Consider the following 17,762-nt stretch of genomic DNA (forward strand, 5'->3'; position numbering starts at 1 on the left):
AATAAAGACATACTATATGTTATTAACTGAAGAAGCCTAGTTACAAAATTGGAACTAGCAATCACAGATTTCTTAGTATCTTCTAGGAATCAATGACAAGTAATGCTATATTTTCTCTCTAGTCATCCAATAAATAAATATCTTTAGTCTCTTTCAGAATGAACACAGGATACAAATTTGTCACTGTGCCCTTCAAAGCACAAAAAATCTCATTTCTGTATCAGTATGGTATTTAGGAATTACAGCTCAAACCATACCCACTGCGGGTTTCATTACATAATTCCTGTTCAAAAATCTTATCCCGTTAAGCAGAGTTCTGAGAGAGTACATCTACTGAAATATACAAAATTTACAGAAATAATGCCCAATTATCCAGTCATTATGAGCCTATCTGTTATAGATAAGAAGTAGAGGTGGCAAAAACCCTTAATCATCTTTGGTAGAAAAGACTAAAAAAATGAGGATATTTTATGTTAACTACATGACAGATATTCCTGCCCAAAGTGCCCCACTGCAAGCTGGGGAAAGACCTCTATCAAATTCAATTTAAGAAACTAAACACTCTTAAGAATTTGCTGTGTGACAAACACGTAATTTAAGAATCACGCTCTAGGTATTTCAGGGTACCCTTTATAGCTTTCTAGGCACAACACATATACTTAATCAATGTTTTTAAATTTGAACTTAATAAAAGCAAGCTTTTAAAATTTGTCCTCAAACCTATACCTGTAGAATTAGGCCAATTATTTGTAATAAGGAAAAGATTTAGTGTTGTGAATAATAAAAGTAATACATAATTTCAAAACAACAAACATGTGGTCTGGAGTAAAGTGCATTCCCAGTACCCAAAAGGCAACTCACCAATATTTTAAGTGGTTGTGGAATGCCTGCCCTCTGATTCAGAGCTTTCTATAGATTATCATTTCACACACAAATCCAAAGTATCTTTCTATGTATACTTAGCTCTCCATTTTAACAGAACTCTAATATCACAATAGAACTTACTCAGGTGATGGAACAGGAGTTGAAACAGGAGCTAAGTCGGGCATTTTAGGTGCAGCTGTGGCAGTGGCATTCTCAGATATACTTTTATTTCCTATTTTAAGAAAGATACCCACGTTGAGTTTAAAAAAGCTGTATCATGAAGATATTTCACTATAACAAGTAAAGAACTTTAGTTTCCGGGGAAGAAAAAAAAAAGTCAAACAGGTTTGCTACTGCAGACTTTATTTTCTTCCATCAAAGTTCTTTTAGAAAGAAATGATCATACAAAGTCAGAGCTACAAATAATGCATATTCTTTCTCAACTTCTCAGATAATTAATGCAAGTCAAATGACTATTAATTTCATGTAATCTTATATGATTAACATGACTTCTAGACACCTAAAGGAGTTACGAAAAAGAATGAAAAGAAACGTATGGGTCATTTTAAGTTTGCACTTGGAACTAAGTATTTTCTAAGAGCAAAAAAAAAGCAAGATGGTTTCTCCTTGTTACTGACATTCTTACTTGGCATTCTGTAGGGGAAAAAAATCACCTTCTAAATTGGGTAGTTGTTTGATAAATAAAAGAAAAGCATGCATGAAGTACCACTGGGGTATCAAAACCTCAGGAAAGAAATAAGGGATAAAATTATTACTTCTACAGCAGGGAAGAGTCAAAAAACAAATTCATGAATTTCATATAGACAGGAGGATCCTTATTGTAAGAATTTGTGAAACTCATATAAACAATGAATAACAGAAGACTGGTAAGTTCCTTTGCATCATCTCTTTATTTCTAAATGAAAAATCACACTGCTTGGCTTATTAATTAATTTTCATAACGAGAATGACCCCTTGAGTATCAGAGATTTAAAAGACCCATAAAATGATGAGGTACCTTCTGTCAGGTCTTCAGTTTTTGCTCCCAGAATATTAGCAGCAATATTCACCATATTTAGAATGGCATCTAAAACAAAATTCAATCAGAAAAAATACCAATACACCTAAATATTCTTATAAAGCTTAATATCAGATAGTCAAAAAACCATTTATAATGGTCTTTTTGCATTTTCTGGACTAATTACCTTTTTGTCCAGCTCACTATATAAGTCCAATATAGGACACAAATTTCAGCCAGAAAGTATAAATCTGAATTTTTATGTTCAGAAACTTAATTATACTTTTTTGGTAAAGCTTCCCCAAAACTTCTGCCAAAACACTATCTTTAGCATATTACAAAATTCAAGTAAAATTCAACATACAGCCTGGATTTGGACAGGGAAAAAAATGTGACAACCAAAATTAATATTGTACAGAAAAACTTACTTTTTTAAAGGCTTTACAGTTTAGAAAACAAACAAACAAAAAAAAAAGCGTGAAGAAGCAGTTTCCCTCAACAGGTGATTTTTACAGGTATAAATAAACAAAATGGGAAGATTATTATCTGAAGGACAGCAGAAAAATTTTATTTTCAACTATGAACATATCTATTGATAATATGGTTAAATCCCAACGTGACTGCATTGAAACAAATGTCTTTGATAACTTTTAATAATGTTTAATAGATAATAAATGGTACCAATTCTTTTGTGAATTGGGTGGGTATGGGAATTGGCAGGTGAAGTCAAAGTCACAACACCTTCAGCATTATACATAAAGCAATCTGCATACCTGCCAATTCTGCCTCTCTTTCTAAAGACGATATTTGGATGATGAGTAAAGTGGTACAAACCTTAGTACCTGAATAAGCAGCCAAAGGTACAGGTGTACCACAAAATACCTAACTCCATAAAAAGCTGGTGCTGAGAACAGGTGGCTTCCTTCTAGGATGTAATTTTAAGGAACATTAACTTCCAATACCAATCTAATCTTGGATATTCCACTAGAAGTTAATTCACCAGTATCAGGTATTTCTCCTATTAAAATATTAAGATCTGCAAGGGCTACATATTAAGACTCATCAGTTATTTCTGCCTTGGTTTCCTTTCCTAAGAGATCCAAAGGGTTTTCATCACACTTTCAGCGAAAACCACAGATGTAAGCAGGAAAGGCTGTAAGGGAGGAAAGCTGGCACACTATCTAGAAAGTTGAGAAGAAGCCAAGCACTGTCATCTGGAGCTGATCCTATGTAGATATATGTTTTAAGGCAGGAGAAAGTAGTAGGAAATTTCAGACAGTTTGAAAAGTGATGACTAGCAGACAGTCATAAATTTTGAACTTTACATAATTATGGTTCTATATATGAAAGACAATAAAGGAGTGGTACTTTGTTTCCAATCATTAGTATAACACACAAAAGCTTTGTACTTGCTTTATAAATGTCTAGGATTATAGGTTGCCCTTGGCCTTCGACCTGACAAATTGGTAAACAAAGAAGCAGGGTTGATTCTTAGGCTAACGCATGGGAAAAAACAGGAATGAAAAAACCGTATTTCCTCACAAAAGAAGGTAAAGTAGCAATGGAAATTCTGTTATTTCCCATAAACCCACTTTTAACATCAACCAATATTCCAACAGTAGAAAAGATTTGCAAATCATATATCTGATTAGGGGTTAATATCCAAAATACGTAAAGAACTATCACTCAACAGCAAAAATTAAAAATCCAATTAAAATGCTGGCAGAGGATTTGAAATAGGCCTTTTTCCAAAGAAAACCTACAGATGGCCAACAGACCACATGAAGATGTGCAACATCACTGATCATCAGGGAAATACAAATCAAAACTGCAATGAGATATCCCCTCACACCTGTCAGAATGGCTAAAATCAACACAAGAAACAATACGTATTGGTGAGGATGTGGAGAAAGGGGAACCCTCTTGCAAACTGGTGGGAAAACAAACTGGTGCAGCTACTCAGGAAAACAATATGGAGGTTCCTCAAAAAGCTAAAAATAGAAATACCCTATGATCCAGTAATCACACTATTGGGTATTTACCCTCAAAATACAAAAATACTATATCAAGGAGATACATGCACCCCAATGTTTGTAACAGCATTGTCTATAATAGCCAAATTATGGAAACAGCCCAAGTGTTGATCGACTGATGAATGGATAAAGATGAAGTACACACACACACACACACACACACAATGGAACACTACTCACCCATAAAAAAGAATGAAATCTTGCCATTTGCAACAACATGGATGGAGCTACAAAGTATTATGCTAAGCGAAAAAAAGTCAGACAAAGACAAATACCATATGATTTCACTCATATGTGGAATTTAAGAAACAAATGAGCAAAGGGGGGAAAAAAGAGAGAGGGAAGCAAACCAAGAAAGAGACTCTTAACTATAGAGAATAAACTGATGGTAACCAGAGGGGAGGTGCATGGGGGGGATGGGTAAAATAGGTGACAGGGATTAGGTACACTTGTTGTAATGAGCACCAGGTGTTGTATGGGAGTACTGAATCACTATACTGTACACCTGAAACTAATTACACTGTATAGTAACCGGAATTTAAATAAAAACTTAAAAAAAAAACCCACCCAGGAATGGAAACACCACATTTCCTCACAAACCAAGATAAAGGAGCAATGGAAACTCTTGTTATTTCCTCATAAACCCACTTTTAATATCAACCAATATTGCAATAGTATCTGATCTTCTACTTGGTCTGCCAGCCAAAGTTCAGTTAAAACTGACTGCTTCACACATTCCAAATTTTGGAATCAATCTTAACTCAGATACAAAATTTTGGGGGCACTGAAATTTGGGGGCATTTATTGTTACAGAATTCATTAACAAAAGCAAAATTTGGCAAATTTCTACATTCTCAGCCCATCCAATCCATAAGAAATAATTTTGCTACATTCACAGAACACTGCCAAATGTAGTCTTACTTTGTCTTTTGAGAGAAAGCAGCTTTGTGAATATTCAATTCTGACCACTCCCAATTTGTATCCAAACACGTGACAGCTTGTCACAATGATCATCTGACCACTAAAAATCCTTCAGAATAGGCTAAAGTAATAATTTGGAATACAGTACCAAACTAGATACCTGTCTTTAATGTCTCCCAGATTAGCCAACTCCTTTATCTTTGAGCTGGGCACTATTCATCCAATCTCATTCCCTCAGGAATGAGATTCTCCCAGGGATCATCAACATGTTATCCTTAGTCTCCAGCACACTCTGGCTCTTTTGGATGCAGGAAACAAACTATCTATGATACCACATAACAAGACAAACCAACAAAATAACTATTTCCTCCCATGTGAATTCAGATATCTCTGCTGCATGTCCACCTTTGTTCTCTCTTCTCTTCCTAGGTCCTTAAAATATATACATTCATAAAAATACTTTGATGTAAAAGAAACCAAAAACTGTATACTATCTTAAACATACACACAGAAACCTGGCCTTTAAGTGATTCTAACAAAATGCAGACCGTATTTAGGAGTAAAGGCAGACTTGCAAGAATATTAAAGTAGAGAGTGGTCTGGAAAATCCATGTGACAAAATACAAAAAAAGCAGAGTAATGTGAAGAATTTTTGTTGATGTAAAATATTTAAATGCTCTGGTTCAAAAATGTAAATAAAAGAATCAGGCAGAAGAGCTGCCTAGCCGGCATATACACAAAATCAAGAATGTTGCTCTAACATAGTAGTTTCTCCCTTTTTGGCAATTAAGAAAATTATATCAAGAATGTCCAAACATATGGTATGTATGTTCTTTGATAACCAAGTCCTAATAGATGCAATGTACTCTGGTGACATGTATTTCCTGTAACTACTAACTAACTGTTCAATACCAAAAGGAAAAAGGAGTTTCTATTAAGATTAAAGCCACAGAATTCTGTTTTGGAGATGCTATGTAAATATAAAAAGTAAGTCAGGTTCAAAATTGGCCAACTTCAAGCTAATTCACAACGTGTGATGAGAACAGTTAAATTCAGATATTCTAGTGCCAGAGACTAGCTCTTTGGCCTGATTCCATTCTGTTATTTACTCCTTAAATGTTATACCACCTTGGAGGTAGTAGCAAAGTCAGGCTCAGAAATAGTCCCAGACTCTTCACAGAAAACTAGGAAGAACAGGTATAGACGACAGCAGTGTTAGATCATGTCTATAAGCTTTATGACACCAAAGTCTTATCAGTCAGGTACTATTGCCTCTCTTTTTTCTGAAACATCAAGAGATGGACATCTTTTTAAACTCCATTTTCTGTGTTTAGGCTTAGCTGACATCCTCTCACCCATCTTGTCTCACTAAACAAATTCTTTTAACACTAGAACACGGGAAGGTAAATAGACTACCTTTCCAGAGATCCATAAAAAGAAAACTAAATATGTTACCATGAAACACATCTTCAAGGAAGAAGATCCCAAAGTAGGATATAAATAAAGAAGATTCTATATCTAATTAATTCAAATAATACCTTGGTCAGAGAAGTGATTACAAATAGGGAAATGTCCTCCATTGAAATATAACTGGGCTTTAATGGTGTCTAGCAGTTAATCCCCTAAGAATATAGAAAAAGAAACCAAGAATATCAACAAGATTTCCTTTATCTAATACTATGGTAAGGTGCCCTAAGGTGCCCCTTTCCTTTCCAGTAACCATCAGAAGCGAGAGATCTTTCAGTCTGGGGCTATTTTCTGACTCTATAAAATAATAACACTGCCTCGTAGCTAATATAGCATCACTGAGCTATGATGATTACTACATATCAGAATTTTTCACATGGATTTAAGGACATGAATGTGAATATCCACATAGATAAAACAACATGTTTTTCACTCCTAAAAAACTATGTCCCACAGCAGTGAATGAAGCACCTATTTTTAATTCCATCATCAACTAGATAGCTAAGTTTTCTACTTAAAAGTAGTTTCTAATATCTAGAAAGTCAATTTACTAGCAGTAGAGTGAAAAAAAATTATATTGAGTTAATATGCAACAAAGTTAAATACTACATAAAAGGATTCCTCTTGGGGCGCCTGGGTGGCTCAGTCGGTTAAGCGTCCGACTTCAGCTCAGGTCATGATCTCGCGGTCAGTGAGTTCATGCCCCGCATTGGGCTCTGTGCTGACAGCCCAGAGCCTGGAGCCTGTTTCAGATTCTGTATCTCCCTCTCTCTGACCCTCCCCTGTTCATGCTCTGTCTCTCTCCGTCTCAAAAATAAACATTAAAAAAATTTAAAAAAAAAAAGGATTCCTCTTATGCAAGTATTTTTAACATTCTTCTTCCTATGCCTTAAAAAGTCTACTGAAGGGGCGCCTGGGTGGCGCAGTCGGTTAAGCGTCCGACTTCAGCCAGGTCACGATCTCGCGGTCCGTGAGTTCGAGCCCCGCGTCAGGCTCTGGGCTGATGCCCCTCTCCCGTTCATGCTCTGTCTCTCTCTGTCCCAAAAATAAATAAACGTTGAAAAAAAAAAATTAAAAAAAAAAAGTCTACTGAAGACTACAGTTTTCTATGGAGAGCATAAGGGGAAGAAGGGAGAAGAAAAAAGATAAAAACAAAACAAAAAAACCGACGTGACTCCTAGCTTCCTATACTGGAGCTATACAAAATATCTACTTAAGTATATAAACTGGTTGAGTATCCCAAAAGGTGTAAAGACAACATACACCATAAGATTGGGATGCAAGGAACTCTACTTACTAAGAGCAACAAGGGAAATGCACAAGAAACTAGTCATCTATTCTGCTAAGATTTACTTTTACCATATTAATCTCTAAATAAAAAGAAAACTCCTTCCAGTATTTTATATTCTTCAGGAATAGCCAAAAATAACAAGCATTAAAATATACCTACCTGCATTATAACAGTAAAAATAAAGTGTCAGTTGGTAATGGTCTTTCCGAGAGTCTCCTTAGCTAGCCTACCACTAGGCAGGCATGACAAAAACTGAAGCACTAATATATCTTAGTCATTATTTCTTCAGTTTACAAAGAGTATATTATTATTACTATTATTGTTACTGCTTGAGAATCTTTATTATTATGAGTAAGAACAGCTTTTATATTTTGTAATTACATCAGAAACTATATCCATAGATAGATAAACCCTTGTTTGCTAGGATTTCACTCATACATACTACCTCTGCAACTACCATTCAAATTCCCTTCCCATCTAGCATGACTATCCAGATGCTTCTACGCATATGGTCTAGGATCTTTTTAATAATTCTTTCCCCCCATAAATTCACAGCCCATTCTTCCAAGGAATCCACTTATCAACATAAGCACTTAGGGTAGAAGAAACAACTTGTGCTTGCATTTTTTTTCTCTTCTCTTTCTTTTCATCCACGCTTATTTTATTTCTATGGAAATATATTTCAAAGGCAGTATCTTTGATTTCAACTCAAGTTCAATATTGGGACTAGGAGCTTCCTAAACTATACCACAACAAAATATCCACATATTTCAGGGGAAAAAAAGTTGGGAAATACTTTAGTAGTGTCTAGGAAAATCCCCAAATACTCACTTGTAGCAGAACCAAAAAGATTTTTTGTGGATTTATCCTCCCCAGTATTATAATCCAGTGGATAATCTGTTTAAAGAGAAAATGAAGGTAATTAACTAAAACTATCCCTATCAAAGTCGGCTGACATTTAAAGCATATTTTATTATAAATATTCACTATAATCTAAAATATATTCACAAAAAGTTTATGAGATTCAGAAGCCGTTTATCAAACAGATGTAAACTAAGGAAAATAATTCCACTGCTTACAAAATTTTAATCACATTTATAAGACTTTTTATTCAAGCTTTCCATGTACTTTACCAACCCTTAGTAAATGTTTTCATTTTGCTTATAGGAAAATTAGGGAAGGGAAAAATTCAGTTTTTCAGACTATGGTTTAAGACATCTTAAAACAAGGACTTGGGGCTCCTGGGTGGCTCAGGTGGTTTAGCATCGACTTCAGCTCAGGTCATGACCTTGCAGTTCATGAGTTTGAGCCTTGCGTCGGCTCTGTGCTGACAGCTCAGAGCCTGGAGCCCGCTTTGGATTCTGTGTCTCCGTCTCTCTCTGCCTTTCCTTTGCTTGCACTCTCTCTCTCTAAAATAAACATTAAAAAAAAGAAAAAAGCAAAACACAAGGACTTGATAAAGTAGAAATGGAGGGTGTCAACAAACCTTGTCCTACCCCTTCAGGTTATTAGATTTTAAAAAACAAACAAAAAAAACCATACATAATAGTCACGTCTTAAAGCCACTTACCATAGTCTTCATCAAACAGTTCTTGACGTTCTGACTGATACTGGGAATCGGCGATCTCTTCATATTCTTCCACCATGCTGGTGCCAAATACCCTATTAACAACAATTTCATTAAAGACTTTCAAAACAAAACAGAGTTAAGACTCATCTCTTCATTACAAATGACAAAATACATTAACTTTGGTCATTTTTTGAGGGTCATTAGCTTTTAGACTTCAAAATAATGGCTGTTTCTTACACTGTAGTCATCCATCCACTGTGTCCATTAAAATGCTTTTAAGACATTTAAAAATGTAATGACCAGTTTTGATATCAGTCTAAGATTTTCCATATATTATCATCATAGCAAAATAGCAAGCAAGCTAAGCCAGACACATATAATAGTTATTTTTTCTCAGAGCAAATTTTTACATTTTTCTAAAATGGATTTAGGAACAAGAAAGGTTTAACAGCTTATATTTCTATAGTATTAACTTCACAAGATAGGAAATTATTTCTTCACTCTAAATATACTGGGATTTTTGTGTATCACTTTCTTTTTTTAATCACTTAGTAAATGTATGTTGTTCTTTAATACCTTATAAGGCTTAATGGACAAAAGTGCTCTGATCCAAAATGTGATACCAACTCCACCTAAAGAATAAAAGCACAGTGCATGTGAGATTATCTAGCAATGTATTCAGTTTCTTTCATTATAACATTTCTAAAAATACAGTCCTCATTTCCCCAAAAATCAATAATGGTAAAATTTTGCTTTTTTGCCATGCAGTAATATGCCATGCCTTGTTATTCAATATTGCAAAAGAGAAGGTTGCTAACCTTTATGTACTTGATGAACATCTGAAGCAAGAGAAAGGAAAAGAAAAAGAAATCAGTTCCAAAGTCTGGATAACATGCCATAAGCAACATTTAATATTTGTAAATTATACTGTATAATTAAAGTATAGAAAGCAATGTACTGTAATGGATAACATTGTAGTACTCTTATTTCTCTGCAGAAATCAAATCAATGATTTAAATTCTTACCATCACAACTAGAAAGTATAATTGAACTGTAATGAACTAAATTAAGGTTATGTTGCTTAAGCTAAAATTCATTGCTGCTGTTTTATTTCTCTGTCAGAAATAAAAGCATTCTAAAAGTAATAAAGAGAGGAGTCTGGGTGGCTCAAATTGGTTAAGCATCCAACTCTTGAATAAGGCTCAGGTCATGATTTCATAGTTTGTGGGATCCAGCCCCACATGGCGCTCTGCGCTGATAGCATGGAGTCTGTTTGGGATTCTCTCTCTCTCTCTCTCTCTCTCTCTCTCTCTCTCTCCCCCCCTCCTTCTCTCCTTCCCTCTATCTCTCTCTCAAAAATAAATAAACTTAAAAAAATACATAAAAGTAATAAAGAGGATCTAGAAACAGCCTGTGTCTTATATTAATTCAAAATTATAGATATGTATCATGTATGTATCTGTATATTTATATACTGATACATATGTGGATATACACATATACATACATAATGATAAAAATATTAGCATAATACAAAATAATATTTATTCTTATATAATACCATATACAAAATTTTTTAGGGAAAGCATGAATTTTTCATATGCTATGTTATTTCAAGTATAACTTACAGAACTAAAAGATATGTATCAACCCACTGTTAAAATACAAACTATTAAAAAGTAGTTTGTACATCTGGGTTTATTTGGGGATAAGGAAAACCCAGGTAAACTTACATAATATTTGTTAACATTGGACTTAGAATTAAATGTTTTTTGCTTTTAGACTACTACCAAAAAGAGCATTCTAAACAGCTAATCATCAAAATGCTCCATAGTGTCCCACCATAAAAAACACAAAGTAGGGGCTGGCATTTTTTTACCACCAATAAAATGTTCTGCCATTATTAATAAAGTAGTTGGTATGAAGAATGATTCTTGGAACTATTTCATAACATGTGCATTGTCTTAATTATAAAATTAAATGCAATTGTATCACCTGCCAAATAATTCTTACAATTTTTCCTTTTCCTAGTATAAAAACTGCTATAGAAAAAGGCCATTAAACAATTATTTCAGAATTCATTTTAAAAGAAACTGAAAATATACCTTCATTTTTCTGAACACTGTTGAACTATTTATTAACTATATTTTAAAAATAGAATTTAGCATTTTTAGATTGAGACTAGGAATACTACAAGTTTACCCATTCATAGAAGCCAATTTAATACATGCTTAAAAAAGATACACATTTAAAGAAGAAAAGACAGAAATTAGAGCTGCTGTCATTCCAAAAGGTCATATTACAAACACAATGGTACTTTAAGGTGTGCTATTATTTTAAGGAAAAAAAAAAGAGAGGAAGAGAGGTATAAGAAATTCCCATAGTTTGCCTAAAATCCAATTCAAAAGTGAGAATTCTATTTGGTAGAGATTTCCACCTCTACACTGTGGAAGAAGCAGCAAGAATACTGAATATAAGTGTTTTTAAAAGTTTATTTAAAATTGGCATTTGGACACAGAATAGTTCACTTGAATATACAATAAAAAAGGCAAAAGTTATAATATTAAAATTAAAATAATCTAAGAATCAGATTCTAAAAAAGAAAATCAGACCTGCTTAAAGACTTCAGTGACTAACAATAATCTGGGCTTTGAAATAAAGATATGATACTATAGGGTGCCTGGTTAAGCGTCCAACTTTGGCTCAGGTCATGATCTCACAGTTCGTGAGTTCAAGCCCCACATCAGGCTCTGTGTGGACAGCTCAGAGCCTGAAGCCTACTTTGGATTCTGTATCTCCCTCTCTCTCTCTCACACACACTCTCAAAAATAAAGATATGATACTATCAAGATGACATTTTACATAAAGACTCAAAAAAAATATTGATACAATTTTAAATTTCATCAGAGCTGCAAATATCAAAAAATTGGCCTAAGTTTCCAGGTATACAAAAGGGAATGTATTAATATTTGTCTCATAAAATAACATCCATGTAAGAATTTTATCAAAAAGAATATTGCATTAAATTTCCTCTTAAGTTTTGATTTCTAAAAAGGTGGGGTGAGGAGCAAAGAAGTATAAATAATAGGTATGTTTTCATTAAAAAACATAGTTCTGTATGTATAAACTTTACCTTCACATATTTTGCATACATCTGTTCATCCAAAGGGAAACTCTGGACATTCCTCTCATCTCTTCCATGGAAAGTACCCAGCTTAATCCACTTATTTGTGGGATATCTAAGAAATAGAAACATTTTTTAAAAAAAATCATAAACCACATATTGAGAGTTCCATCACATCTTCAAAATACATCCTGTTTGGCTTTTTTTCCCCTCTCTGGGTGAACATCTCATTTAACATAGTTTAAATATGAGTAAAATATTGGGTTGAATAAATACATTTCCTTTTCCAACTAAACTCTGACAGATTCCTCTTTACAAGGGAAGAGTATCTTAAAAATCACACCATTACAGAAAGCAAGAAAAGGAGAAGACAAGGTAGAACCAAAACTGTTTGTTGGGCTTCTATCCAAGTACAATGGAGGTTTTAAAATAAAGAGTAACCAAGATATTATTTTGGAAGAAGGAGGTTCTACTTTTCACGTACTGAAACGTATGTGATGATATAAAGTCTAAGTAAAAGTACTGGTGGAAAGGGAATCAGAAAAAATCCTTTACCATTAGATTGGAATTTCACAGATCTTACATAGCTATTCCCCCTCTTTAAAAGGAAATCTAACATACAAGCCTACAGGTATTATTTTTTATTATTACAGCATTTTAAAAATCCCTCCAAGTAATGAATGCTCTTAAAATTATAGCTTGGAGAAAAGAAGGGATCAGAGCAAAGTTATTATATGAAAAATGGTTGGAATTCAAAAGGTCTTGAGAATTAACTTCAATAACTGTATATATGCAGTGCTGAGTGTGAGATGGGAGAAGAAACAGCATGGAAAATAAAACCACTAATGATCAACTACAGAAGAATGTTTAAATGAATAGCATTCTACATGTCACATTGGGGACACTCAAAGTATTTATGGAATTAATATAATACCCCTAGTGGGGGGAAAATTTAAACTATTCATTAAAAATGGTATATTTAATGTATAGAATTATTGAATCAATATGTTGCACACCTGAAACTAATACAACATTCTATGTTAATTATACCTTAATCAATCAATCAATCAAGAATTTTAAATGGTGTCTTTAAAAGACAAGGATAGTTATCAGGATGTAAGCAGTAAAAACTCATTTTTTAATACAATTAGTAAATATATAGAAAAGACTGGAAAGAATAAATTAAAATGCTAATAAGTTATCTCTGGTTGATTAGATTGTGGTTCTTTACCAAATTCCTTATAATACATGTTTATTCTTTTATAATCACACACACAACACAAAGTTTTTAAAATATACTTTAACAAAAATACATTTCATGATAAAAAATGAAACACTCATGAATGTTTTTAATAACTTTTTAAAGAAATGTTTGGCAGCAACAGGTTATAATTAAAAATAAGGGCTCTGGGGGCACATGGTGGCTCAGTTGGTTAAGCATCTGACTCTTGATTTCAGCTCAGGTCATAATTTCAGGGTTCCTGGGTTCAAGCCCCTTGTTTGGCTCTGCACTATGACAGTGGAGCCTGCTAGGGACTCACTCACTCACTCACTCTCTCTCTCTCTCTGCCCCTCCGCCTCTCATGCTCACTCTCTCTCTCTCTTTCTCTCTCACTCAAAATAAATAAATTAAAAAAAATAATAAAGGACCTTGAAGTCATACACATCTAGGTTTGAATAAGTCACCTGACCTAGGCAAACTACTTAACCTCATCTTATAAAGGAATAAGATCATAGGATGATTATAAAAACTATATGAGTTAATGAAAGTAACCTGATTCACAAGTGCCTAATACTATGGTAGTAGTATTATTGTTCTTACAAACTGATACATTAAAATAAAAGAAATAAAATTAAAGTTTTTTAAAAAGTGACTCATTTAAAAATTTTTATTCTGGAGATCTAACAAACTCTGTAGAAGGCAGCTTTAGAATTTACCTGTCACTGATAGAAACCAGAAAGTCTTTCGGAGTAGAAGAAAACAATTCATAATTTGCAATATCAAGCTGTTTTACTTGAATTGGTTCACAAAGTTCAATAACAAACCTTTAAAAAGAACACAAGACAATTATTGAGATAAACCAACCAAAATAACAGTTCATATGAAACATAAAGAGTTTGCATAAAATAGACTTTCACTAAGTTACTCATTATTTCTCTAGCATATCATTAGTTGGGGGTGTGGGGTAACTATAAATAACACAAGATATTTATATTGACTATAAATAACACAAGATATTGGTAACAATATTTCAATGACAAAGCACATTCTTGGAGAAGGAATGACTTCACAAAGGACAGTTAGTAATAGTGTCAACTGACTAGTCTAGATGGCAGTTTGGCATATACGTGGCTTCAAAGGGTAACACAGCCTTTGATCTAGCAATACACTTTTAGAAATCTATCCTAAGGACACATTGATCCAAACATTCACCCCTGTACGTATACATACAATGTCACATAGCAAGGCACAGGGGGAAAAAGTCAACCTAGATGTTTAGCATAGAGGATTCAAGTATGGTCCACCCAAACAATCAGATACCAACAGGCATTAAAAATGATACTAGAGGGGCGCCTGGGTGGCTCAGTCGGTTGAGCGTCCGACTTCGGCTCAGGTCATGATCTCGTGGTCTGTGGGTTCGAGCCCCGCGTCAGGCTCTGTGCTGACAGCTCAGAGCCTGGAGCCTGTTTCGGATTCTGTGTCTCCCTCTTTCTCTGACCCTCCCCTGTTCATGCTCTCTCTCTCTCTGTCTCAAAAATAAATAAACGTTTAAAAAAAAATGATACTAGAAACTATACATACCATTTATATAAAAATCTAGGAAATGTAAACTATAGTGATAGAAAACTGATCTTTAATTATTGTGGGGGCAAGGTTTAGGAAGGAAAAGTTACAAAGGAGCGTGAGAAACCTTTTTAGGAAGGTGGATATGTGCATTATCTTTATTGTGGTGATAATTTCACAGATGTATAAATGTCAAAAATTATCATATTGCATATTTTGACATGTTGCAGTTTATTTTACGTGTGTATATATATTTTTATGTCAATTACGTCTCAATAAAACTATTCTTTAAAAATGATGCTAGTGACCTGTACTTATAAACATGGAAGAATGCCATAAAATACTGCTTCTTAGGAAAAATTAAAAGTATGGTATCATGTGTGTAAAATAAAACTGCATACAGTATGGCATTTGGGGAAGAGAAATACTCATGACATCTAGCACTCTAATCAATACTAATTACTATACTATAATTACTATATTACTATAATGTAATAACTATACCAAATGTTATTATATATATTGACAGTGAAATAAATCAAAAACATTAAAATTAACATATTGTGTTTAATTTATGACAGAGCAACAGAGCCAAGTTCTAAGAGATGGCAAAAGCGATCAGGTTTTAGAGAAAAGCTCATGAAGAGAAGCAAACTTGCTAAATGCTTACTCTGGGTCAGATACTATGTTAGATGATTTACATCCATCCTTTAATTCTTACAACCACACTGCAAAGACTATCATCTCCATTTTATAAAACAATTCAATAAACACTAATTGGTTACTTCACATTCTTCTCGTCTATCTTTTAATAAGAAACCTCTCCTCCAAGATGTAGCTGAGCTCTTATGGCCACTGTATTTCTCAGTCTTGGCCATACTGCTTAGTTCTGGAGGATGGGCTGTGAGCACAAGTGTCAAGTGCAATTTTCAGGTCAAGCCTTTAAACGGGAGCTGCTACTTCTCCATTTGCTTTCTACTGCCTTACAGGCTGTAATGAGAATGTGGGAGGAATAAATCATTTCAGCAACCCAGGCAGGGTCAACACCTGCAGGGGAGGAAAAGGAACATGACAGAAGGTGTGTGGGTCCTTTCATTGTTCTTTTACACTCCTGCACTACCTACCAGCTTGAGCTTTTACATCAAAGAAAATTAAATCTCTTATTTAAACCACAGTTCCACGGTCTCTGTTAAAGCAGCAGAATCAAAAGCCCTAACAGTCATGCAGACAACAAGCAGTGAAGCTAAAAGTCAAAATCCAAATCCACCTGGTTCCAAAGCCTAAACATTTCCCATACCACCAAAACAACCCTGGGAGAGGGAACTAAAGAAAATCAAACTGAGACTTTACTTATTATTTACAATGACAATACTCTGAAAGAGTATTAAGAAGAAAATAAAAGTTAATTCTCCCCACTTCTTTCTTTTGTATACAATGTTCTCCACTTCTAAGAAGACATGAGCTATATATTAATATCAGAAAAAATAAGCTTTCAAACAAATATATTACCAGGTATAAAAAGTAAATTCACTGCTTTGGATTCTGTGTCTCCCCCTCTCTCTCTGCTCCTCCCCCACTCACGCTCTTTCTCTCCTTCAAAAATAAATAAACAATAAAAAAAAAGTTTTAAAAGGGGTGGCTGAGTGGCTCAGCCAGGTAAGCATCCGACTTCAGCTCAGGTCATGATCTCACATGTTTGTGAGTTTGTGAGTTCGAGCCCCTCATTAGGCTCCGTGCTGACGGCTCAGGGACTGGAGCCTGCTACAGATTCTGTGTCTCCCTCTCTCTCTTCTCCTCCCCCACTCACGCTCTTTCTCTCCTTCAAAAATAAATAAATGTTAAAAAAAAAAAAAAAGTAAATTCACCAAGAAGATTTAACAATTCTAACATGTGTATGCACCTAATAAATAGCCGCATGATACATAAAATGTAAATAGGCTGTAAATATTCCTCAGTTGATTTTAAAATGCTTTTTCATTTTTATGCCTCATCTTTTATGTTTTCTTAGAAGCAGAGAATATTCTGCGCAAATTAACAGAACTACATATAAAAGTTGACAAATCTAATTTCAACATGCTTCTTTTAATTATTTATAGGTCAGGAATTTTAAAAGACCTGAGATCTAAAAAAGAAAAATTAAAAAAAAAAAAAGATCAGACATCTAAACACAAAAGCAGTGTGATAAAACACCATGTATCAAAATTTAGTTGATATAATTAAGAAGGAAGTTTATAAACTTAAATGTGCATATCTCAAAAGAATTTAGTTCAATAGATTAAACTTAAAGAAAATATAAAATAATAAAGTTTCAAACAGAAATCCATAAAATAGGAAAAAATAAAAAGGCATGATAGAAGGAATCAATAAAGTAAAAGTAGAATGTGGGGATTAAATAGGAGGCATAAATTAAAATATTAGGATTTAAAAAAAAATTTTAAGCAGTATACTACAAATAACTTTATTATAAAAACTTTAAAAATGTATTAAACCAATTCCTAGAAAAGTATAATTTACCAAAACTAATTTAAGAATAAATAGAAAACCTAGTCATATAACTATTTGTTTTAAATGTAGTTTAAACATTTAAACTACATGCCATCTACTCACACCAGTACAAAATTGTACATGCACAAGTTTATTTACAGTAACACTGCAATGGCAAAAGATTATAAACAACCCATATATCCAA

General features: G+C 33.8%; 1 protein-coding gene across 6 annotated transcripts in view; it reads right to left on the bottom strand.

Annotated features, from left to right (window-relative positions):
• Window positions 1-17,762, bottom strand: part of SUCO (SUN domain containing ossification factor) — a 90,859-nt gene that overhangs the window by 29,405 nt on the left and 43,692 nt on the right. For 4 of the 6 annotated variants that reach the window (XR_008293324.1, XM_027046428.2, XM_027046426.2 and 1 more), the window contains 8 exons: window positions 14,227-14,334; window positions 12,298-12,403; window positions 9,983-10,003; window positions 9,741-9,796; window positions 9,165-9,256; window positions 8,426-8,491; window positions 1,883-1,951; window positions 1,006-1,096 (listed from right to left, as the gene is read on the bottom strand). Coding sequence is in view for 5 of the 6 variants with exons in the window: in XM_027046428.2 (XP_026902229.1) it covers window positions 1,006-1,096; window positions 1,883-1,951; window positions 8,426-8,491; window positions 9,165-9,256; window positions 9,741-9,796; window positions 9,983-10,003; window positions 12,298-12,403; window positions 14,227-14,334 (609 nt within the window). In the remaining variant the exon portion in view is untranslated. The remainder of the gene's footprint in view (window positions 1-1,005; window positions 1,097-1,882; window positions 1,952-8,425; window positions 8,492-9,164; window positions 9,257-9,740; window positions 9,797-9,982; window positions 10,004-12,297; window positions 12,404-14,226; window positions 14,335-17,762) is intronic. The other 2 variants (XM_053209663.1, XM_053209662.1) reach the window with 1 other exon arrangement.

Source organism: Acinonyx jubatus, chromosome E4 (genome assembly GCF_027475565.1).
Source record: "Acinonyx jubatus isolate Ajub_Pintada_27869175 chromosome E4, VMU_Ajub_asm_v1.0, whole genome shotgun sequence".
NCBI classification, from domain to species: Eukaryota; Metazoa; Chordata; class Mammalia; order Carnivora; family Felidae; genus Acinonyx; species Acinonyx jubatus.